At 25.6% G+C, this 24,727-nt stretch overlaps 2 protein-coding genes and 1 long non-coding RNA gene across 8 annotated transcripts; 2 read left to right on the top strand and 1 right to left on the bottom strand.

Moving 5' to 3' along the window:
- Positions 1–1,107: 1,107 nt before the first annotated feature.
- Positions 1,108–16,996, top strand: Dat (dopamine transporter). Of its 4 annotated transcripts, none has more exons than XM_006563202.3 (12): positions 1,108–1,635; positions 5,341–5,505; positions 10,479–10,613; positions 12,079–12,385; positions 12,931–13,069; positions 13,308–13,442; positions 14,341–14,444; positions 14,671–14,908; positions 15,235–15,363; positions 15,626–15,826; positions 15,934–16,101; positions 16,504–16,974. In XM_006563202.3, exons 1-12 carry the CDS (start codon positions 1,500–1,502, stop codon positions 16,714–16,716), a joined length of 2,070 nt encoding a protein of 689 aa, XP_006563265.1. In that variant the 5' UTR covers positions 1,108–1,499; the 3' UTR covers positions 16,717–16,974.
- LOC100578115 lies at positions 5,397–7,296 on the bottom strand. Its single transcript, XR_409676.3, has 3 exons — positions 6,794–7,296; positions 6,262–6,321; positions 5,397–5,483 (listed from the first exon to the last, which is right to left on the bottom strand). It is a non-coding gene; the product is annotated as an uncharacterized LOC100578115 (long non-coding RNA).
- A 3,997-nt stretch (positions 16,997–20,993) lies between the features above and the next one.
- LOC412397 lies at positions 20,994–24,496 on the top strand. 3 transcript variants are annotated; one of them, XM_006562755.3, is made up of 10 exons: positions 20,994–21,438; positions 21,778–21,964; positions 22,048–22,287; positions 22,417–22,656; positions 22,751–22,846; positions 22,918–23,186; positions 23,267–23,365; positions 23,596–23,860; positions 23,938–24,182; positions 24,276–24,496. In XM_006562755.3, exons 2-10 carry the CDS (start codon positions 21,824–21,826, stop codon positions 24,427–24,429), a joined length of 1,749 nt encoding a protein of 582 aa, XP_006562818.1. In that variant the 5' UTR covers positions 20,994–21,438; positions 21,778–21,823; the 3' UTR covers positions 24,430–24,496. The 3 variants fall into 3 exon arrangements, with proteins under 3 accessions (XP_006562818.1, XP_006562819.1, XP_623089.2); XM_006562756.3 differs by having other exon boundaries at positions 20,996–21,232; XM_623086.6 differs by having other exon boundaries at positions 20,996–21,324.
- The last annotated feature ends 231 nt before the right edge of the window (positions 24,497–24,727 follow it).

Raw genomic sequence — 24,727 nt, 5'->3', positions numbered from 1 at the left:
GCACAACGGCCAAAAGCGGTCGCGATCTCGTCGCTATGATGGCGACGAAACTAATGACTTGCGCAAGCGGATGTAATACGTAATACCAATCGAAACTCGAATTTGCAAATATTTATATAATATTCATATAATAAAATAATACTGTTAACTTGAATGCTTTTTTTCTCTATTTCTATAAATGTATACAAATAATAATACAATATTATAGAATATAAAATATATTTTAATTTTAAAAAGATATTAACGAATAATACAGTTTATTTAACTTCCGTTATTCGAAAACTTAATAATGATAAACTCAATTCATTTGAAATCGTCTTATCTTTCAATAAAATTTTATCATATTTCCTAGTAATATAATACGAATATTGTATTTTATAATGAAATTTTTTCGATTGCTTAAAATTATAAAATACATTCAGTATAATTTTAATATATTTTTTTTATAATTAACTAGTTATTTTATCTATATTAGAACTATCATATCATTGAACCGTTACATTATTAATAATTGATTATTGAATTTATAATGAAAATGAAAATAGAATCGTGTTAAAAAATATTGAAATAAATTTTTTCTTTATATATCCGTTTGATAATAACAAAAAAAAGAAATATAAAAAATAAATTTATTTTTATTAATCTAAAAATAATATTTTAATTAAATTAAGTAATAAATTCTTAATTTTTCACATATTATAATTTATAATATTTATAATAATTTTCTGAAATTTTTTAATTTTATTAGTTTTTAATTATTAATATAAAAAAAACATTAAATTAAATTTTAATTATACAATTAAAATTATAACCATATATATATAAAAATATATAGACAATAAAATATTAAATTATAAATAAAGTGCAAAAAATAAAAATAAAATAAATAATAATATAATAGTTGTATTAAAAATCGAAATGAATATTATATTTTCATATCTAAACATTTTACAATTATTATTTTTCGAACAATTCAATCTCGTCTAAACTATGATACGTGCGGCATTTTTGGATTCCGCGCATGCGTAAATACAAAATTTGTATGTTGGATTGTACCTTGCAGCATCACGTGATCTCAGCGCGTATATACATCCTGCAGCCGGCAAATTTCCCCACTCATTCTTTCGAACCTTTGCGACGAGGTTCTCTTTTCGAATTTATAACTTTTCTTATGATTTGTCATTTGTGATCAATGGACAATTGCTCTCAAAATCAGTCCGTACAACAGTACAACCATTTATTATTGTGACAATAGTTCTTGCAGACTAATTCATTTACAATTTTGCAATAGAACCAAGCGTATAAAGAATAATAATTATAATATACAATTTCCAATGATTCTTTTATTACATTCGTAAAATAAAACGAACAAGTAGACGAACAAATATGAACTTTTATCATATTTAAGTCAAAATAATCGTCGGATTAAGTTCAAAGTTTGTCACTCGACTCCACGAAAGAACGAAAGCAACATTTCGTGGACAGTTAGTGACGCGGTAATGGGTTTGACGGATACGAGTTTCGAAGTACTTTTGACCCTGTGGAGGGTTCTCGTCGTGGGAGTCGTGTGGACCGAAGAAATCTGCGGTCAGTGTAGCGGTGTCTTGCTGAGCCACAGCATTGCCGATCTCACTCGTTAATCGTATTGGACATATTATTTGGTAAGTGAAAAATGCAAATATTCATTATTACAATTAACGATGATTAATTATGATTAATTACTTTAAAAAACTTTTAATTTAATATAATTCGATTTATCTACAAATAATAAATTTTTTCCCCTTTTTTGTAAGATTTTAGTAATAATTTAATTATACAAATTTTAGTACAAAGAATTCTTGATCTCTTTTTGAAAAGTCATTCCAATAATGATTTTTATCATTATCGTAGAAAGATTTCAATTCTATATCACAATCTTAATGGAGAAGAATGCTTTGAATTTTTAATCGTATATTAATATTAAATTTAATATCATTTATTTAAATGATGAAAAGAAAAAAGATAAAGATTGATCAAAAAATAAGTTTCTCTATTTTCTGAATGTTAGAACAATAGTTTGAATTTAAAATTTATGATTGATTCTAATAAACAATTATTTGAATGGATTACAGATATATTTTTCAATCGCAGTTATTCTTATTTTTCACGGTCATTTGTGGTTTCGATGATTATCCTTATTCTCATATTTCATTATATATATATGATTTATTTTTAATGTTTCAAAAAACTTAGAAATACGATTCGCGGAAGATCGAGGTAATTTATCGATTCTTTCGCGAGAAGCAATAATATATTTTCCTTGATAAAATTTGAAAAATAATATATAATTGAAAATGAAAAGAAAAGAAGATTCGATAAAAGCTTTTAAAAATGTGTGCCATTATTAAGTGGTACAAAAGATTTTTAAAAAAATAATAAATAAAATTAAACTTTAATAGAATAGATCTATGCACTTCGTAATGTAGTTAATAATATTAGAAGAGATTGTATGCTAAATGAACTTACCGATTGCTTTGGTTTTTGTATTTATATTATTTTTGAAGAAAAAAAATATATATTTTAGCCTTAATATATATTTAATAATAACATTTTTATCAGTATTTTTTAGTATCAAATAACGAAAAGGAAAGTCTTCTAATGTAGCCTTAATGTGTAATTACATTCAATATAACTCGTGACGTTATATTAAAACGCCTCTGATAATAAGCAACATATGAAATTGTACGCATTATTCTACCTTAAAAAATAAAATTAGATATTTCACAACATTTTATGCATAAGTTTAATCACAATAAATGAAATGGAATAAAAATAATAAGAATAGCAAAAGAGAATCAATCTCAATATTAGATTACCACTAATATGATATTAAATGTATTATACGTATATATACATACTCTCGATAAAAAGGAAATTAATTATATGAAAAGTATACCTTTAATAATTGCAAAAAGTAAAAAATTAAAAATCCATCGCTTCGATATTTCTCTCTATTAAATAAAAACACTGTGAAACGAGTCGATATGATAATATGAGCAATACAGTTCTGATTATCATTCGAATCTATCCTAATCCCGCTAACAACGATTTAATTAATACCATGATTTTATTCATCACCTTGAGTGAACGAAACCCTAGCTCCCCCTACCTTCGTTCTGTTTCTTCGAATTTGCACGCAACTCCCTCTACGTTTCTTGAGAGCGTTCGTCATGTCATCGTTTAAATCTTAGGGAACACGCGAGAGTTGCGTTTCGTTCGTTATTTTTTTCTCAAACAAGATTCTTCTGCGGATATTGAGACGGGGTACGTGTACACGAATAATGTTTCCTCCGATTTTCGCAATCTTTGTTTGCACACATCACGATTAATTACACTTTGATATGTTTGCTGTGTAACTTCAAATACAATGATCAATCATGAGAACGTACGTACGTAAAGATGGATGTAAGCAACGATCGTAGAAAAAGTGGTGCACAAAATATATAATTCGAGAGATAATATTGTATAAGATATTGAAAGTGTATATTGTATAACATATACTTTCACGATTAAATTTTTTAGAGATAAGAAAGAAATTTTTTCTCATATTGAAAAAATGTATTCTTTTTTTTTTAAGAAAGAAAAATGGAAAAATTAAGTTTCACGGAGAGAAAAGAAAAATATATATATTTAAATATATATTCGTGCTCGTAGAAATTTAGAAATTCAGTCTGATCAAATCTTATTTCGTTTACAAAATATGAATTTTTATTTTTTCTTATTGTAAATTTTTTTGTTTTTTGAAAGTTGCGATTAAAATAATCTTTTGTGTATAAATTATTTGATATATTGCATGAAAATTGCATATATTTAATTTAAAGTTATCTTATGTTAGATATTTATTATGTTTTACAGAAAAAGCAAGAATTTTTTATCAAATCGTATATATTTTGTATTTTGTATTTTTTTATTTTTTTAATTTTTTTTTATCGTTAGAATTTGTAATATTTTTAATAATAATTATATAAAATACTTTAATCAACTTTTCTTGTATGAAATTTAATTCTTATGTAACCACCATCTTGCGGACAAATATAGTATTAAACTACTAGAGATTTTTGCAAATAAATCGAAAAAAAAATAATTTATATAAAAAATATAAATAAAATTATAAAAGAACAAAGTAAAAATTGAAATATTTAATAATTTAACAGTAACAAATCAATACAATTTTATAGAAAAATCATTTACAATAATATAAAATATAATGAACAAGTCACTTGATTTTTTAAAAATTCCCCTAGAAAATTTTTCATTCAACAATATTAGAAAAAATTTCTACTCAATCAAAATATTTTATTCAAAATTTTTCCAAGAACTTGTTTGTAATCAATAATTCTCGTAGAAATCTTATTATTATGTTCAAAAACACTCGAAAGAAATTTTCATCTATCCATTATAGAAATCGGACAATTTCGATACCTATGATATTCGAAATCACTTATCTACGATATCGCAACTATTCCAATTAAAAAAAAAAAAAAAAAAAAAAAAAAAAAAGAAGCATCATACCCCAAAGCAGAATTTTTCATCGCACCTGTTCGCAGAGAGAGAGAGAGAGAGAGAGAGAGAGAGACACGGGAAACGAGTACGTACATAACGTAACCGGGAGTGGGACAGAGACAGAGAGAGAGAGAGAGAGAGTTCTATCGTTGTTCGGCAATAACCGCCGAATATCAATTAATCGGGTCGATCCTATAGACAAGCGTGGATCAGTGCGTGTGACAGAAAACCCCTCGTCGAGAGCCCCCTCGAAGCCGGCACTGCGGCCGCCTTTGAAATATACGCTGTTTGTCCGGGACCCGTCACCAGGGCACAATGAGCCTCGCTTGGGGGTTAAGCGTTGTCGCTTGAAGGGCTATCGATAACTTGTCGTCGCCAAATTACACGTGACCGCGCCCGCACGCGCCTCCAATCACCATCCTCTTTTCTTCTACCCCGCCCCCTCCTCCTCCTCCTCCTCTATCTTTTTTACCTCGTATCTCCGATCTTTCACGTATGTAGCTCAATTAATATCAGAATTGGTCGAATTGGAGATATCAGTCGTGTTGAAAAAATTCAAGTTTTTATTCGATACGTACAGGAAGACGATTAAAAAAAATAATTCGTTGTTGCAAGAGATTTTGATCGATAGAAGATAATTAAGATAATGATGTGGTACGTGTAGATTTGAATTCTTCTGACCAAGTTTTTTGAATAGAGAAATTGTAAAAAAAAAATCTTCGATTTAGCAAGATTGTCAAAATTTTATCGAGTTAAATTAAAATTAATTAATGGAATTCTTTGTTGTAGGAGGCTGAGACATGTCGTCGAGGGTGGTGAAGAATGCGCCAAAGTTGAACGGCAGCGTCGACGGCAGGGAAACATGGTCCGGCAAAGTCGATTTCCTTCTCTCTGTCATCGGATTTGCCGTCGACCTTGCAAATGTCTGGAGATTTCCTTACCTGTGTTATAAAAATGGTGGCGGTGAGTATATTCAAAGATTATCTATAATATAAAATTTATAAATTATTTTTGAAATTAAAATGAATTGTTAAACATATGTTTTGTAAACCATTATTAAAAAATTTTCCTCACGATACTTCTTAAAGTTTAATAAATGATTTCAACGAGTTTGTTTTGATACACGTGAATCATAATCTTCTATGTTAGTAATTGCATAATCTTTTCGATTTCTTAGTTATCAGATCAATATCTCACAATATTTCAATCATACTCTTATATTTAAATATATATTGTCCGTAAGATTTTTCCTTCATAATTATTAATTTCACGGTTATGTCAGTATTTTTCATTTGAATCGCACTGTGATAACAAATAAACGACGATTTTCCAAATTAACATGTACGAACAATGAACAGAATAATGATCAACAACGATTAGATCGTTTTTCTTAAATTATTATACATCGCGGTTGATCGAGTAAACAAATTAATCTCTAATAATTTATAATTATTTTAAAAATCATAGACGAATAAGATGACATATAATTTAAATACTGATTTAAATATATTATTTAACATTCAAATTCTGATTAAATATACATTTATGTTATTTTTCGTGTAATCGAAATTTTCCACTAGAATATTCTATCATTTTAACACGTTGCCATCTGGTAGCGTTGTAAGGCGTTATTTCACAGCTGCAATGGGGGATGCATCAAGTAATGCACTCCAGCAGCCAGGCAATACCGCGTTAACCGGTCGACTAATTGGCATTTACCTCGTGGAAAATGACCCTGAGATTTAGATTTCACTCTGCGCTTCTTATCCGTGAAAGCATCTGCAAGTTTCAAAATTGGCCCAAATTAAAGCGAAAAAGCAATTTAAGGGTCATGTACCGACTTGGAAGATTGGATCGTCCACGGTAAATCTAATTTTTACTCTAGTTATATCGTTTCATATTTTCGATTTAACTGTTTGGTTAACTTGTATCATCTTCCTCAATCTCAAATAGAAATTTCTTATTTCTTATGTGGTCTACTCTAAACATAGTGTACTTGTTAAAAGTGAGGTTATACATAGTTACGATTAGAAAGTATTTCTCAATACGTATACATAACATTAAACTTTTATGTTCAGTTCATTGATTTGTTAAACGAATCATCATTTTTATCACATTAATTTTTACTAAAAATATATTATTTACAAAAAAGTTATTATTTCCGATTACGCACAAATGAGCCAAAAAATATTTTCTTAATTCCAAAACATTTTTTCATTATCACTAATAACTAAAAAAAAGAAACAATTACCTTTGTAAACTGTTCAAATTTCATTTGATTATTTCGTTCAAGCTTATCACGTGCAATGTTTACCATAAATCAAACATGTTTCTACTTAATTCGCTATTCTTTTACAAACTTTCTAATAATAACTCTTGCAAGCAACGTACACAACGACTTGGAAAACGATAGACTTATCGATGACGACATAGACGATTCTATTAACCCCCCCTCCCCTTTTCTATCGAGTCCCTAGTAGGAATACGATTAGGACCAGCTATCAGCGATACCATGACTCCTCAAAAGCGGCTGCTAACTCAATTAAGAGGAGAGTAGGGCGCACCATTAGTACCGGGAAGATCGGTCGCTAATTTCCAATTACCTTAATTAATTATAATTTCCCATTCGGGCTGGCCTTTGATCATGGACGTCCGCGACGCCTCTGCCTGGCGCATGTCACCGTACGCGATCCATTATGTCGCATCATTCCGTCCCTACGTTTCGCGCTTTCTTTCTTGCGGAAATTTGCGAATTTCCCGCACAGTCATTCTTTCGTTTCCTCGTTGCAAAAAAAAAAAAAAAAAAAATTCTGAACAACGTGATTAAAATCGTTTTTGGATTAATGTGGCTCGTAATTATTTTTATAAAATAAAATTCTTTGCTTTTTTTTTTAATAAAAATAAAAAATTGTGGAAAAATAAAAATTTATTATTTTTTTATTTATTTATTTTTTTCTGATTTTATTATTAATTCAATATATAATGGAATATTTTGGATCCCAATTTAGATTATCCAAATGCAGAATGATGATTATTTAAAGTATTTAACAATTTTTATATTCTATATATATATATAAATATTGGAACAATATTTATGGGTGATTAATTTTTTTTTTTAATCCTTTTTGTTTTCAAATTGTTCGATTACTCAATAATGTTGTTTTATGTTTATATAATATTTGTTTTATTATAAATTTGTTATTTCTGACTAAATATGAGGAAAATTTATCAAAAAAAAATTATAATAATAATCTGATTCAGTGGTGAAGTAACTTTTTAATAAGGATTTTTGTATCCCAGTTTCCTTGATGATATCCATACATATGTATCTATTCATTAATACATTTAAAGAGACATTTTCAGACATGTCACAAACGAATGTGTCCGAGTTTGAATAACATTTCCGTTTAATTTCAGTCCTTTGAGGATAAAATCATCTTCAAAGACATTTTGTCCTTGAGTTCAATTGGATTAAATTTTGCAATTCCTTGTTAAATTAAATTTGAGAAATTTAAATATTTATAAACATTGGCATTGTTTTATAATTTATCCCACTTATTTATTCAACAAATATTAGTAATAACTACATAATGCGTTTCTCATCCTTAATCGATGATGATTAAATCATTTGATTCGAGTTTGCAATTTAAATATACACTATGCATATCAATTGCCGACTTACCACGTCAAGTATTTAATTGATGACTAACAATATCCTTCTATAACTATAATCATCTTTCTATAATTTTGTGCAAATAAATCATATTGTGAAATTGTATTTGACTTATATATCATAAAAATATTATGATGGAAAGTTGTACTATTTTTATTATTTTTTATTATTTTAATTTTATTACTCTACAAAAATAAAATAAATTACATTATTTTTAGTATAAATTATATTTTTGTAAATAAGTTGTATCTTTCTATTGTAAATATGATATAAATTAACAAGAGCTATTAAATTTTTATCAGTTTTTATAAAGTATTTTAGCTATTAATTTATCAATAATATATTTTAATTATTATTATTGAGAAAATATTTTCATCTTTTCACAAATGATAATTCATAATATTACAAATTTTAAAAATAAATACTTTGAATAAAATATTTTGTTTAAATGTAAGATTTAAGAAAAAAAATGTTGCAACAGATTTCCAAGAATTTTTCTGTAAAGTACATTCTTATTTACAACTTCGATACTCGTAAATGATGATAATAAAAATATAATTGATGAATGGTAAACAGCGTCACGAATATCAATGAAGATAAAAAGAAAAAAAAAAATTTCACGTGGAAAAATGTTTGAAAATATTCTTTTGACAAATTCACGACAAGATGTAGTTCATAAAAGTATTTATATAATAATTTTTACTCGAATGAACAAAAATGATATTCCAAAAGGAATAATATTGAATTTATTCGTGACCGAGAAAAGAAAAGATTTATCAAGGCAACCGCATAAGAAAGGAATATTCTTACCTAATGCGATTATGTCTCCGTGGTTACGGAGAAGAATTTATTGGAAAAAATGAAGGCAGAACAATGGACAGGAATGTGCGTGCAACATATCAGGGGAAATTCATATTTAAATGTAGAAGATTAGATTGACAATAAAGGATCATTGTTGAAAAATAATATCTCTATGAATATTCGTTTCTTAAAATTTTTATAAACTATATTTCTGCAAATTAAAAATTTACTTGAGTAAATTTATATACAGTCTTGTTGTTGCAATTTATTTCTTCTAAATTAATTGTTCTAATTACTCGTTTATATATTTGTATGTTTCTTCTCAACATTTTTTTAATTTCAAAAAATTTTTTTTCTCTATTATTGCATAAGAATTTTGATAAAGAACAGAAGAATAAATATTAAATTAAAATGAAAAGTTTTATATTTGATTATCAATTTTTTTGATGTTTAATAATAAATAATATGAAAAATAATACTTCCATTCTAATTGATATTGTGAAAAGAAATGAAAATATATTAATATAATTTATTATTGCACTTACAATCATCTTTTATATTATATCAGTTTTCAATTGTCTTTATTAAAATATTCATATAACTTGTCAACAGATATATATAAATTTTGCCAGAAAATACATTTAAAAATATATTTAATATTTATTTACTTCGTATAGCCTGTATAAATATTACTTATTTAAAAATCCCCAATATATTAATATCCGTTTAATCGTTTGATAAATCAGTTTTATCAAAATCACCATTTCATCCATTGCTCTGCTATGCATTTTCGAAAGTTCACTATCGAATTACGTATACCTAAAAGCACCTTGCTGCCACTGGCGCTCTAAATATTCTGCAATTCAGTTATGCAGCTAACACGATGATGCGAGTGGCTCGCACATCACTTTTTTTTTCTCGCTCTTCATATCGGCCTCTTGTCACACGGCAGATGTCATCAACGATGATAAGAATCCGGACGTTTCCCACCACCAGTGGTTTTGCAAATATAAATTGAACGCGTCCGATTTTACTAAAGATATTAACAACGATTTTCCAATTATTATTTCATTTCAATATATTTATTCAACACGTGACAGAAAAGTATTTAATAATCGGAATTTAATTGCAATTCTTCAAACCATTAAAAAATTTTTCAAAAAATCAAACATTGCCTCCTTTATTAATCGCTTGAACTAAATTTATATACAGCCTTGTTGTTGCAATTTATCTCTTCTAAATTAATTGTTCTAATTACTTGTTTCTTCTCAACATTTTTTTTAATTTATTGCAATTTTAAAATATATTAGATATATATATAAGATATATTGTCACAGATTATGCATTAATCAATATTTGAATGTTATTCAAAAAATTAAATAACTTATTCTTTTCTTTATGTTACATTTTTATATTATACTTGATACAATTCACAAATAAATGTTGTGAATTGTGTTCACAGGCGCTTTCCTGGTTCCATATTGTATAATGTTAGTAGTAGGAGGTATTCCATTGTTTTATATGGAGCTTGCCTTGGGTCAGTTCAATCGAAAAGGTGCGATCACTTGCTGGGGTCGTTTGGTACCACTTTTAAAAGGTAAGTGGACACATTATTTTTCACCTGCAAATTAATAACAAGTTAATCACAAAAATATCAAAATTATACTCTCCATTCTATACAATCTTTTATCAGCAATTCCTTATATTGGTGATACAATCATCTTATAAATCTGAGGAGGATTTTCAATTAATAATGCTACCTTAAATCCATTCTTTTCATTACATTTTATCTTACCATTAGTAATTCTATTTATAGTAATTCTTCATTTATTTGCTTTACATTTAAGGATCATACAAAAATATATCTATGAATATATCACTAAAGAAATTATTAAAATATCATTAAAACTTATTTCAATAACATTTTAACAATAAATTACTCTTCGTTTAATAACAAAAAAAAAATCTTTCCTAAACATTTTTAGAATTTTATCTTTGAATGATTCAATTAAACAAAAGATTAACAAATATTTACTATTTTATTCCAATAATTCCAGAATAAAATACATCACTTACACACACACGCATCTCCTTTCGATCAAAGACAATTTCAATAACTGTACTTTTTTAAAAAAAAAAGAATTACCCAGCTTTGAAATAATCGCGTTAAAATATCCCCATCCACTCCATTCACCGAACAGACTTCACAATAGAGGCCAACAACTGCTGGCCAATTACTATTCCGATTGCCTCTCTGGAAAACGTTTCAAAGCACTTTACCGCCATCTTCACCGGAAACCGTGCATTAGACATTAGACGTTATATTTTCTTTTCTTCCTTTCTTTCTTCCCCATACGACGCCATTATGTAACGCGGTATAAATCCGGGAAAATCCGAGGATGGAAGACCGCTCGAGAAGTAGTCCCCCATTTCCGCCGATTTCCTGGATCCTCACGATCTCAATCTCGCCCGTTCCCTGCCGCCAGATGATAGATGGAACCATATTTCTCTCTCTCTATCTCTGTCTTTCTCTCTTGTCTTACGCGCTTAGTTTTTTCCCTTTTGATTCGCATCGATGAACGACGTAATTGATTCGTGACGGTGAAGATACGGCCTCCCCACGGGATAATGGAATATTCTCCGGCTGGGAAGCAGGACATAAGGACACGTCCTTGGAGATTTTTTTAATCCTTTGAAATGAATTTTTCTTATTATATAATATATATAGGTTAAAAGTTATTATCTTGAAAATTGAGAAGAGAGGAGGAGGTCTTCTGATACTTGAAGAGATAATTCTTGACTATTTGGCTTAATATTTTTCTTAATAATTGTAAAAATCGTGTCAATTTTTTGATTTCTAAATTTATTAATTAGCTTGGAAATTGGTGGAAAATTTTTGATTAATTTTTAATTTTAATTATCATTTTATCGTGCCAAAATATATTCTTTTAATTATTGTTGATATTAGAAAGAAACTTATTATCAAGAACGTGATTAATTTAGTTTTTTATTTTCCAAGAATTTGATCAAATACTACCTTTTTTTTTTTTATCCGTGCGTAGGAATTGGCTACGCAGTTGTATTAATTGCGTTCTACGTCGATTTCTATTACAACGTGATCATCGCCTGGGCGCTGAGGTACTTCTTCGCCTCGTTCGCGAGTCTTTTACCTTGGACTACCTGCGACAATCCATGGAATACTTTGCATTGTCGCACATTTGACACAAACATTTCTTACATGTTCGACGATTCATATTTTGTCGACACGTACCCTGGTAATTCATCACTGGTCGAGGATCGGTTGGACAGGAATTCGAATCAAGGATACAACAGCACGTGGTACACGAGCGCTGCTCAAGAATATTTCAAGTGAGCATAATGAGACTTGACTTTTTCTCCAAGACCAAAAAATCCAAGTAACAAACTGTAAAAAAAAGGTATAACAGATTTATAAAAGTTTTGCAAACATGAGTATAAAAGAAATATTATCTTATCAATGTGCATATAAAAATAGTTAGAAATTTAAATAATTAGATGTTTATAATGCATATTTTTTAAATAAACATTTCTTTAAAATGTTTTCTTATGATATTCAAAGAAAACCATGTGATACCTCTGTCTTATAGCCATGTCTGACTATAAATTTACCAATATCACTATTGTAAGAAGATTACCTATTTCAAGAGTAATTCTTTATTTAAGTATACACATTTTACATAATTATTTATTCACAATATTTATTTTGATATTAAGTTTATCATTATTTAAGAAATTTTGAACTAAAGGTGAAGTACTAATTTTAATTAATTATTTCCAAATGAAATTTTTGATAATTCTATTATTTTAAATGGCAGTAGGATATCACTTGATAAAAATAAAATTTGTAATTAACTCGATAATTTCATGCCTTGAAGCCGAGCTATCCTAGAACTTCACGAAAGCGAGGGTTTGCACGATCTTGGGACAATTAAATGGGATATTGCATTATGCCTGCTGATGGTCTATCTGATTTGTTACTTCTCCTTGTGGAAGGGAATTTCTACTTCTGGCAAGGTAAAAATATTAATATAAATTCATAAGTTTATGGATATTTCTAAGAAAAATTATTTTATTAATAAAAATTTATCACCCATTAAGTTTCCATCATCAGTATTATTAATTTAAAACTTTTATAATTCTTTCACCATCTTTTGAATGAAAATTGAAACCAGTAAAAATGAAAGGAAAAAAAAAAACTTGAAGAAATTATCGTTTCATCAAATTACAGTGAAACAATTTATTTGTTTGTTAGGTAGTTTGGTTCACTGCTCTGTTTCCTTATGCTGTTCTATTAATTCTGCTTATACGAGGCGTCACGTTGCCAGGAAGTCTGGAAGGGATTCGTTATTACCTTAATCCGAATTTTTCCGCCATCAGTAAAGCAGAGGTAAAGAAACTCAATATATATATATGCTAAAAACAATTTTTTTCTACTTATCAAAAAATCAATGTGTCCTTCTCTCTCAATTTTTATATTGAATTACAAATTAAGGAAAAGTATTATAAATTAAGGAAATCATATATATAAATTAAGGAAAATCAAATCACCATATTTCCATCCTTTCCTATATATCACTAAAAAGTAAAACTTTCACTTCTCTTGTTCCATCACGCGTTCAAATCCACTTCCTCGGATTTAACGAATCGCCTTTCAGTGGATAATCGAGACGTTATGAAATAGCCATTTACACCAGTCATGGCGAGGAATAAAAATCTGCGAAGTTAATGCAATAAGAGGGTTGAAAAAAAAAAAAAAGAAAAGAAGAATCGGACATCGTCCCTCGAGAAAAATAGGGGATAGAGTGAAACGTGCCGAGTTTAACCGACTATGGTGAAAATGGAAACTCTGTGTACCTGTCATAATGACCATTAGATTTTCGTTCCAGTGGTGAGCCGCGTTCGACCCTCTTGACTCGCAAGTGAAATGCATTTTTCTGTATACCAACTTGGAACCGTTTCCAGGGATTGGTGGAAATAGAATTTATACAGCGACCAAGGGAATTTATTAATTTAGAATATTTAGAAGATTTAGAAAGAGGAAGAGTGTAATAATAAAGGGAATGAAGAAGATAAAACGTTTTCTAAACGAATATAATATAAAAAGGATTGAGATTGAAAGAAAAAAAATTATTAAAATATTATTTGTCAATAAAATATATCAAGATTTATACTTTAAGTGTATGATAATATTTTTGTTTTAAATTAGAAAAAAAGATGAAATAGATTCTTAGATGAAGTAGATTTGAATAAAATTAGATTTTTGTTAAGAATTTTTTAATTTACAGGTCTGGGTGGATGCAGCAACGCAAGTGTTTTTCTCTCTTGGGCCAGGTTTTGGTGTGCTTTTGGCTTATGCAAGTTATAACAAATATCACAACAATGTCTACAAGTAAGAAATGCATGTATACTTGAATTAATATACTATTTTGATGAAAATTAAATTAACGTTTTAAATTAAATTGAAAAAAAGATACAATTTCACAGTTTTCAGATCAATCTGTTTTCATTTATCGTGAAAAATATTTTCAAGATTAAAAAATTCCAAATATTTATAATTATGTAATATAATAAATATAAAATTACTTTTCTGAAGCGTTCAATATTTATTTTTCCAGGGACGCTTTATTAACCAGCTTGATAAACAGTGCAACATCCTTCGTTGCTGGTTTTGTGATATTTTCTGTATTAGGGTACATGGCACGAGCAAGCGGAAAGTCCATACAGGATGTAGCGACTGAAGGACCTGGTCTAGTGTTTATCGTTTATCCTGCTGCCATCGCTACCATGCCTGGATCAACATTTTGGGCACTCATCTTTTTCATGATGTTGCTTACATTAGGATTGGATAGCTCGGTATATATTACGTAGCTTTTCATACAATTTCAACCAATTAGATAACAAAAAAACTATTATAAAAAATACAAGACAATTTATACATTTTTTTAATGCCAAGAAGATTATTAATACTTCTTCTCAAGATGAATCTATTTTTATCTTTTATTTAATATAATATAATATTAAACTTTATGCTTAGTTTATGTTATAATATTTTTATAATTAAATAAAATTAATATAATATTACTTCTTAATAATTCTGTTAATTCTGTATTTCATTTATATTATGTATTGCAATGTAAATTATATTATATTATATAGCATAATCGAATCTTTTCTTATAGTTTGGAGGTTCTGAAGCGATAATAACTGCTCTTAGTGATGAGTTTGCAATTATTGGGAATAATCGTGAAATTTTCGTCGCTTCCCTTTTCACGCTATACTTCCTTGTCGGTTTAGCTTCATGTTCTCAGGTAAAGTGATTTATAAAGCATTATAAAATATAAATAGTGAAATAGCACATAAAAATAATTGTAAAATGATATATTTTCAAAATTTAATTAAATATTTTTTTAATTCATTCATTCTTTTTCCTATAATAAAAATATTTGAATTAAATGTAATTAAATTACAATAAGAAAAATTAAACATGAGAATATTATTAAAATAATATAAATTCTTATCTAATTTTTCTCTAAAAATACATATTCGTTATATTAATTTTTATTTACACAGGGTGGCTTTTACTTCTTCCACTTGTTGGACCGATACGCAGCTGGCTATTCGATGCTGTTTGCAGTTTTGGCGGAAGCGATCGCCATTAGTTGGATCTACGGAACAGACAGATTTTGTGCAGATATTAAAGATATGATTGGATTCTCACCAGGAATCTATTGGAGAGTCTGTTGGAAATTCGTTGCTCCGATATTTCTTATGGTATAAAAATAAAATAATAAATCATTTTAAAGAATATATGTGAAAAGTAAAAAAAAAAAAAAAAAATAAAATCATTTTTATAAATTAATTCGTTAATATTATTATAGTTTATCATCGTTTACGGTTTAATGGGTTATGAACCACTGACTTACGAAGATTACGTATACCCTGTGTGGGCAAATATATTAGGATGGTTAATTGCCACTTCCTCAATTGCGATGATACCCGGCATTGCAATTTACAAGATCATCATCACACCCGGCAATTTTATTCAGGTATCTTAATTTTCATGCAATTGTTTTTAAGTACATTCCTTTCAATATACTGATTTGAATATGTTTAAGAAAAAAAAATTAACAAGGGTCTGTAAAAAGAATTATAATATGTATATTTATCTCAGAAAGTAAAACAACATTTATATTTTAAAATATAATTATGATTAGTATATTATATACATGTAACTAAAATTAAAAGAAAGAAGAAAAAGAAACGAGAAAATAAATAAAAATAATACAACAATGATACCAATTAATCAATTATTTTAAACATGATTAAAAGCATTCAATAATTAGGGCTTGTATAAATTATAAAATTTAATTATATATTTAATTATAAAATAGCTTTTTTTCTTATCACTTTATATTAATATAAACAGATATATATCTAATAAATTACAGAGATTAAAGATTCTTACCACCCCCTGGAGAGATACTCAACAAAGAAACGCAGATTTCTCTTCAGTTGCAAATGGCGCAGTTCGTCGTAGTTTCATCGCGGATGAAGATTTAAACCTAACCAAGGAACAACAAAATTTAACGAAAGAACAAACGGAGGTGATGATCCAATCCAGAGAGAATGTTAATGGAGATCCACCACCGGAGCCAGTCTAGGACAGTGCGGTTGTGATTTTACACGGTGCCCGGTTCCAAGTATATCTTTGCTAATACTCTATCGTGGGAATGTACAGTTCTACACGAAACTCGAACGCACCCACTTAGATTTTACGATACAAATGTTTAATGACAATTATTTGCTCTCTTTGAACGGCAAAGCTTCAAGATTTGTTAGATTTTTGTGAAAAAATATCTTTTCTTAATATGTTATTATTGAAAAATATTTAAAAAAAAATCTTATTTGCTAAAAAAATTTTATATTACTATAAATTATATATTAAAAATGAGTTTTCAATCGTTCCTTATATTAATCTTTTAATGCACTGGTAACTTTTTTTGCTATTAATATAATAATAATATATCTGTGGTAAAAGTATTTTATTTAAAATATTTTCTGAATATTTTTAGAGATTATTATAAAAATTTTATTTCATTATATTTTATAATTATTTTACAATTTTTTATTAATTTTTTAGAAATAATCTTTAAGAGATTTTAAATTGAATTTCGAATATTATAGCAAATCAGTTAAGTGCAATGAAAAAATAATTCCATTATTTTAGATAAATAAATCGCACAAAGTATATATATATATTCTTATCTAATTTTTAAAATAGCACATTTTTGTTTTGAAATTTTCCTAAAGTGTCCTAAAATACAAATATGTTGCGAATGGTCCAACCTGTAAATATTACAGGCATCATGAAATTTCTTAGATAAATTCACTAAATAAATAAATGAATATTATTCTAGGTTTAGTAAATGTAAGGCTGTAATTGTTATTAAAAAAAAATTTCTTCAACAACAGCCTTAATTCAATAAAACATTTAATAAAACGATCTTTTATCAATTAGAAATTTAGAAATATTTCACAAGAAACACAAATGTGAAAAGTCTAACCTTATTTACGTGAACATTAAAAAAATCTATAAAATATTATAAAATAAATACAAATAGTTAATAAAGATGAAGAAACGATCAAATAACGATATAATAGCAACTTCTTTTGTCTAATTTAAAGAAAAAAATATCAAATATTTATAAAATATATTTCATCTTTACTTGAAAATAAATATCTCAATTTCAATTTCATTTTTAAAAAGTGTTAACTCTTTACAGACGTAAACTATCTATTTCAAAAATTTTGTTTAAATAAAAAAATTGTACAATATATTCGTTGTTCATAAATTAAAAATATTTTATAAATAATTATTTTTTATATTATTATAACTATTTTCTTCTAAATCAAAATAATATGTCAATATGTAGTTTAACAATTTTGTTACAACCTAACCTCTTTGAGAAATGTTTATTTTTAACTTCAAAATCTCCATAAGATCTTTGTATTCAAAATTTAATAAAAAATTTAAAAATTATATCATTAACAAGTTTTTGCAAAAAACTATGGAGAATATAAATTTGTTCTATATCATAAAGAGTTGACACATATATTTTACATAAACGATGCATCATAGACATTATTACATCCGATTGTTTCTATATGAAATTATTCGAATGCTCTCACAACGTCTGGTTCGACTAGACGTATATGCTGTGTAGACTATACGTGAATTGTAATCACCGATCAGGTGTAAAACGTTATATTAAAAAGTAGTGAATTTCAAACGTTTATCAATAACGTACGTCCATTGTTAAAAAGCAACCACGCTTTATCTATACAATACCTAGCACAGTCTGATTCTCGGGTAAGAAATATCTGAAAAATTAAAATATTACATCGTTAAAATTTGTGATTAAAATAAGAATGATTTACTTCGAAAATAGATTACATATAATGTGATAGTGATAAATTATGTTAAGGAAAAAAGACGCTAAAGTACATTATAGTTTCTAATTTTTTATTAAATTTTTTATTATTTTTTAATAGATCACTATACAGAATTAATTTTCATATATTTTAATTGTTATTATTTTAGTTATTAAAATTATTATTTTTTATAATATTACTCTTCCTTTTATAATTATTTTTTAATAGTATTATAAATAAGATATAATATATAATAATATTGATAGTACAATTATTTAATATTTTTATAAATTCTTTTTAATTTTTTTATAAATATATTATATTTAGATTACATTTTTACACGATATTTATATTATTATTTTTAATAAAATTATACATTCAATATAAAATTATTTTTATTCTTTTTTTTCAATAATTGTATTACATAGAAATATTAATTTGTTAAATGATAATTGTCTGTCTCTATAATTGTGAGAATTGACAATATGGTAAATAATTGATTAAATATTAAGTATTTGAAAAATTAATTATAAAATAATTGTTAGAAAATAATCTATGTGCAAATACACATATATGTACCATATAGTTTATAGTTATTGTTGTTAGATAAAATGGTACGTATGTATGTATAATTATACATATATATATATATACACATATGTATAAAAACCCATTAAAAGTAAAATCTTAAAATATCTTTAATTGCGAGAATTTGAAAAAATATGTTAAATGATTCAAAATATTTACAAAATAATTAAATACAATCTTTTTTCAAAATCTTCAAATTGAATTTATTAATCATTTTAAAAATAATTTCATTTTCGATTTTGTAAATTATTCATTAGAAATATTAGAAAATTAACTTCATAAAATTAATTTTTTATAAAATATATAGAAAAAAATAAAATTATAATTTTGTTTTTTGATAAAAATTTATAAATATTATATTTATATTTTTTGATATATAAATTTATTTTAAAAAAAATTTTAAAATAGAAAAATGATGTCAAAGAATGACAATATTTTTAAAATTGATTAATAAAATTTAGATCTTAAAAAAATTTTTATAATTATATTCGTATTTAAAAAATATGTAGAAATCATATTTTGGACATTTTTCAAATTCTCGTTAATCATGGAAATTATTCTAACGTTTACGATGAACTTTCCTGTACAATTGTATGTTATATTTTATACATCGCATCCGAGTTGTAACCGCAGCCATAGGTAGCAGCTCGGGCCTTGTTAATAGAATAAATAAATAAATGAATATTCACAAAGATTTGATGATTATTTTATAAATAATTTACTCTTTATGTTATTAAAGTTCAAGTTTTATAATTATGAAGTATTTATCGATAAAGGATAAGTATTTAAATACTTTAAATTCTCTTAAACTCTCTTCGTTTTTGTTTTTTTAATTTATGAGAAATAAAATAATTTTTCTATATATTAAATCGAAATCAAATTTATTTACAATTCTTACATGAAATATTTTTATGTAAGAATTATCATATTATTACTATCATATTTATATAAAGATCAAAATTTAATAATCCTAATAAGAAATATATATAAGAAATATGAAATATTAAAAAATCAAATTAAAAATTCAGTAGAAAATTAAAATCTAAAAAATAACGAAAATTAAATGAAAAGTAACAATTAATTAAAAAAAATAACAAAATTAAAAAATTATCAAATATAAAAAAAGCTTAAATTATGAAATAATAGTGTGTACAAATATTAAAATGTACATCTGTATTTATTATTTGTTATATATTTAAAAAAAATCAGTTAATTGTAGTCAATTTGTAAATAGTAATATATTGATAATAATTTCTTGATAATAATAATGATGAAATGTTTTACACTCGCAAATAAAACGCGCGAAACATTCACAAATAAACACACTTAGAATATTTATAAATACATATATATAATGTAAATACTTGCAAATAAATATAATATAAACAATCACGAATAAAACTTGCATATAAATGCAAAATATTAAACATAATTTTAAATTATATTTGAAATCGAACAAATATAACTTCAACGCGTCTGAACAGTACAAAGATCGAAGCAAAACTGATCAAAAGTTACAAGCGAAAATATTGTCTATATTGTTTCAAATATTTTAAAATATGAAGTATTTTTAATAATTTTTAATAATCTTTAATATTTAAATTCATGAATGTTAATAATTATAATAAATAAATAAATTATTAAAATTTGACTTCATAATTTCAATAAAAAAAATATATGTAATATGAGAAATCTATCTTATATATTGTTTATGACTATAATACATATTGATAAGTTGAAGATATATGATTTATGATATGTATATTCAAAAAATTCCATGTTAGATCGATAATATTAAAAGTAAAAAAATGATAAAAAACTTCACGAACAAACAAACCTCCAGTACAATTTATTTATATTTTTAGATTATGTGATATGAAAATGAATTGGATATTACATCTATCTTACACTTTATCTATGCTTGTACTATTATCAATGGTGGACTTATAAGAAAAAAACGTTAATTTCGAAAACTAACAAAGAATATTATAGAAATTGAATCTTTAATTTGGTGACTTGTCATTTTTTAAATAATTTTTGTTAGTTAGTGCTTTAAAATGTTAAAAAAATTCATAACAATAAATCGTATTTTATCTAATGTCAATATTTATTAAAGATGTAGTAACAGTGACAGCTGATGAAGAATTAAATTGTTGCGTAGGTGGTTAAAATTGTATTTGGATCATATAAAATTTATATCATTAAACAACAAAAATATCAGTGCTAAGAATAGAGTGCGCAGTTTATTAGTAAGTTTGAGATACGATAGTTTTTCGATTTTTTAAGATTCATAATATCTTTTGTTATGTTATAATTAGATTTATAAATATATTTATAAATATTGTTTATGGATTAATTTTATGGTACGTAATAATAATCCTTTGTATAATTTAATTTGAGTTTTATATTTCTTATTATAATCTTTTTATTTCAATTTTTATTATTTTTTATAAGATTTAAATAATTATTAGTTTAAAATTTTCTTATTAATAAATATTTGTTATATAAGTTTCATTTTATTGTTTGTATATATATGTGTAATGTGCAATCTTACCATATAATGTGTTATAATACCATAATATATTATTAATGTTTATAGATTTATTAATGTTTTTAGATTAATTTGCATTCACACGTTATCTAATTTATCATTTTTTGAATATTTTGAAAATATCTAAATATCTCTTTGTTACATTTAACAGATTTTCATAACGACTGTGTAATAACAGTCAGTTTTATCTAGTGATCATGGAACAAATGATTGCTTTGAGTACACAAAATCCATTAACTTTATTAGTAAAGTTTGGAATGATGGCTTGGAATGATACCTGTGGCAATGAAAATTGCTCCGGACATGGAGAATGTCATAATGGTACTTGTTTATGTGAGGTAATATTATAATTGTAATCAATTAAAAATTATATTTGAATTTAAATTTTTATTTAAAATATTTATATATTTTTTTCTCATAGATTCAATTTGATGGATTAGAATGTCATGTTCCAAATTTAAGTTATTATATTGCATTTGCCACAATATTCTTTATGTTGGCATTTGTCTGTTTAATACAACTTATTATGTGTATTATCGCAGAATGGCAAAAAATGAAAGCACCATCTTTTCTTAGAGCTTGTAGAGTTACAACACAAAAAGTTTTATATTTTATTGTGTTTCTTGCATCATTGATAAGAGGAGCATATTTTACATCACCAGTAAATATTACAATAAATATTACAATATTAAAATATTATTAATAAAATATTATTAATAATTATTATTAATAAAAATATTAATAAAATTCTTTAATCTCTTTTAAATATTTAAAATTTATTTTTTTACAGACGGCATTTAAAGAAGGATGGTCTAGAAGTTTATTATCTGCATATTATCCACTTGTTTTAAGTGGATCCTCTTTAATTGTTTGTTTTTGGGCTGAAGTATTTCACTTAAGAAATATGTCATGGGACAAACCACAATTTCTTTCAAAATCATTCATAGGTTTTGCTGTGTTCAATGTATTAACATATTCTCTACTTCTAGCAGAGTTTATTATCACTCAATTATATTCTGAAGAAGATCAGGTAAATTAAATAATAGTATAATTTTCGTAATGGAATTTCAATTATTTGAATATGATATCAATAATTCATCCTATATTAATTAATTTTTTTTTAGAGCTCTTACACTCATATTTTTAATGGCTGTTACGCAGTGCTCTTATTTATTGTTGTGATTTTCTTCTTAATTTATGGAGTGGAAGTATACTTCAAAGTAAATTAATTATTATAAATAATATAAAAACTTTCTATAAATATGTATTACATTAAAATGAATTTTTTTAGATTCGAGGTGGCTTTTTGAATGATTATCAAAATAGTACAATTTTGAATAAACGTATGGTTTCTGATTTAAAAGTTAATGCTGAAGAACAAGTTACTGCAAAATTGTTTGATGCTGTTCCAAGTACATCACAATTATCTCAAGTGCAAGAACAAATAAATATTTCTCAGTTACATCAATCTCGTGTAGGTTTATTATCACAAGCTATCATGTTGTTTTTTATTGTTGGATTTTTATGTAGTGAAACACTTAGTGAATTTTGGAAAGCAAAGTAAGTTTGAAAATAATATCTTAATTGAATATAATTATATTTTTTTTATCCTTAATAATTATACATATTTTATGTTACAGAGTTCCTATATATAGTAGGAATTGGCATGATGTTGTTTTCCGTATTATTGAAGTAGGCGTAATATTATGGTTTCCATGTGTATTATGGAATTGTTTTAGGTTTATATTTTATATTATATATTAAATAATTAATTTAAAATATAATTAATATGGATATAATATAATAATGAAATTATTATATTAATTATTTAAATATTATATTATTTATATTAATTATAAAATTATTATATTAATATGAAAATCTAGTATTTTAAGATATTATTTATAATTTTTAATTAATCTTAATTGATATTTAACTATTATAATATTTTTTTTTTATTTTATTTTAGTCCAGAACAATTATGGATTCTAAATCCGAAACGTCTTTTAAAGCGATTAGATCACTCTAAGTATATAAAAGAAATAGAATTACAAGATAAAAGTGGAGAACAAGAAACTGCACTTTTCTCAGATGGAACATCAATTAGTAGTAAAGATTGTTGGATTTGCTATGATAGTGAAAGACAAGATGCTGGACCATTAATACAACCTTGTCAATGTAGAGGTGATGTGAGTGCAGTTCACCACAATTGTTTGCGTCGATGGTTGGTCGAGGTAAAATATTATTTTTATTTTATATTCATATTTTATATACTTTTTATATTATTATATATACATTATGTTTATTTCAGAGTTCTGTGAATGCTGATAGTCTTAGTTGCAAAGTATGTGGTACAAAATATAATGTTGAACATGCAAGTAAATTGGATTGGCAAAATGGTATAACTTCGCGTCATTGCTTGCAAACTATTGCTATTGTCACGACAATGTGTGGATCATCAGCTGCTGCTTGGACTCTTATTCAATTAGTAGAAGGCCCAATTATTAGAATGCTTGCAGCTGGTACTGCATTATTAGTTATGTATGTTTGTATAAGGTAAATTATTAATAATTTCTGCTTTTATATTTATTATTATTTTACATATGTCATTATTGCATATCATATTTATTAAAAAAATTTTTTTTTTAGGTTTTTAAGTTTAAACACAGTTGTAGCATATCAGCGTGCCAAAATTTCATCTTTAAATATTATTAGTTCTGATAATAATGGAAATGCACATGTATCAACTATTAGTCATACAGTTTGTGTAGATTTGGCAAAATCTGAAACAGCTACGATATAATTGATATTTGACTTATTGACTTGTATCAATAATATAACATTTATTTCATCTTTATTTATAAAAAAAATTAACAAAATTAGAACAAAAATGTTTATTTGGATGTTAAAATTGTAAAATTTTATATAATTTTTTTTACAATTTTCCATATAATTTTTGAAGTTAATATTACTATTTAACAAATTATGGAAAATCATGTAATAATTTTCTTTATTTTTGTAATCAAATCAAATTTTCTTACATTTTTCGCTTAATCTATTAAGTTATCTCAAAATTAAAATATTTTGTTTATACTTTTTAA

The sequence above is a fragment of the Apis mellifera genome, linkage group LG1 (genome assembly GCF_003254395.2).
Source record: "Apis mellifera strain DH4 linkage group LG1, Amel_HAv3.1, whole genome shotgun sequence".
NCBI classification, from domain to species: domain Eukaryota; kingdom Metazoa; phylum Arthropoda; class Insecta; order Hymenoptera; family Apidae; genus Apis; species Apis mellifera.
The sequence above is the reverse complement of the archived record's forward strand: the minus strand, read 5'-3'. Positions and strand labels throughout refer to the sequence as shown.

Coding starts and splice junctions, on each gene's coding strand:
- Dat (XM_006563202.3), top strand. CDS start 1,500: ATGGGTTTGACGGATACGAGTTTCGAAGTACTTTTGACCCTGTGGAGG. Junction 15,827..15,933: donor TTGCTCCGATATTTCTTATG/GTATAAAAATAA, acceptor ATATTATTATAG/TTTATCATCGTTTACGGTTT. Junction 16,102..16,503: donor CACCCGGCAATTTTATTCAG/GTATCTTAATTT, acceptor AATAAATTACAG/AGATTAAAGATTCTTACCAC.
- LOC412397 (XM_006562755.3), top strand. CDS start 21,824: ATGGAACAAATGATTGCTTTGAGTACACAAAATCCATTAACTTTATTA. Junction 22,657..22,750: donor TATATTCTGAAGAAGATCAG/GTAAATTAAATA, acceptor ATTTTTTTTTAG/AGCTCTTACACTCATATTTT. Junction 23,366..23,595: donor GTATTATGGAATTGTTTTAG/GTTTATATTTTA, acceptor ATTTTATTTTAG/TCCAGAACAATTATGGATTC.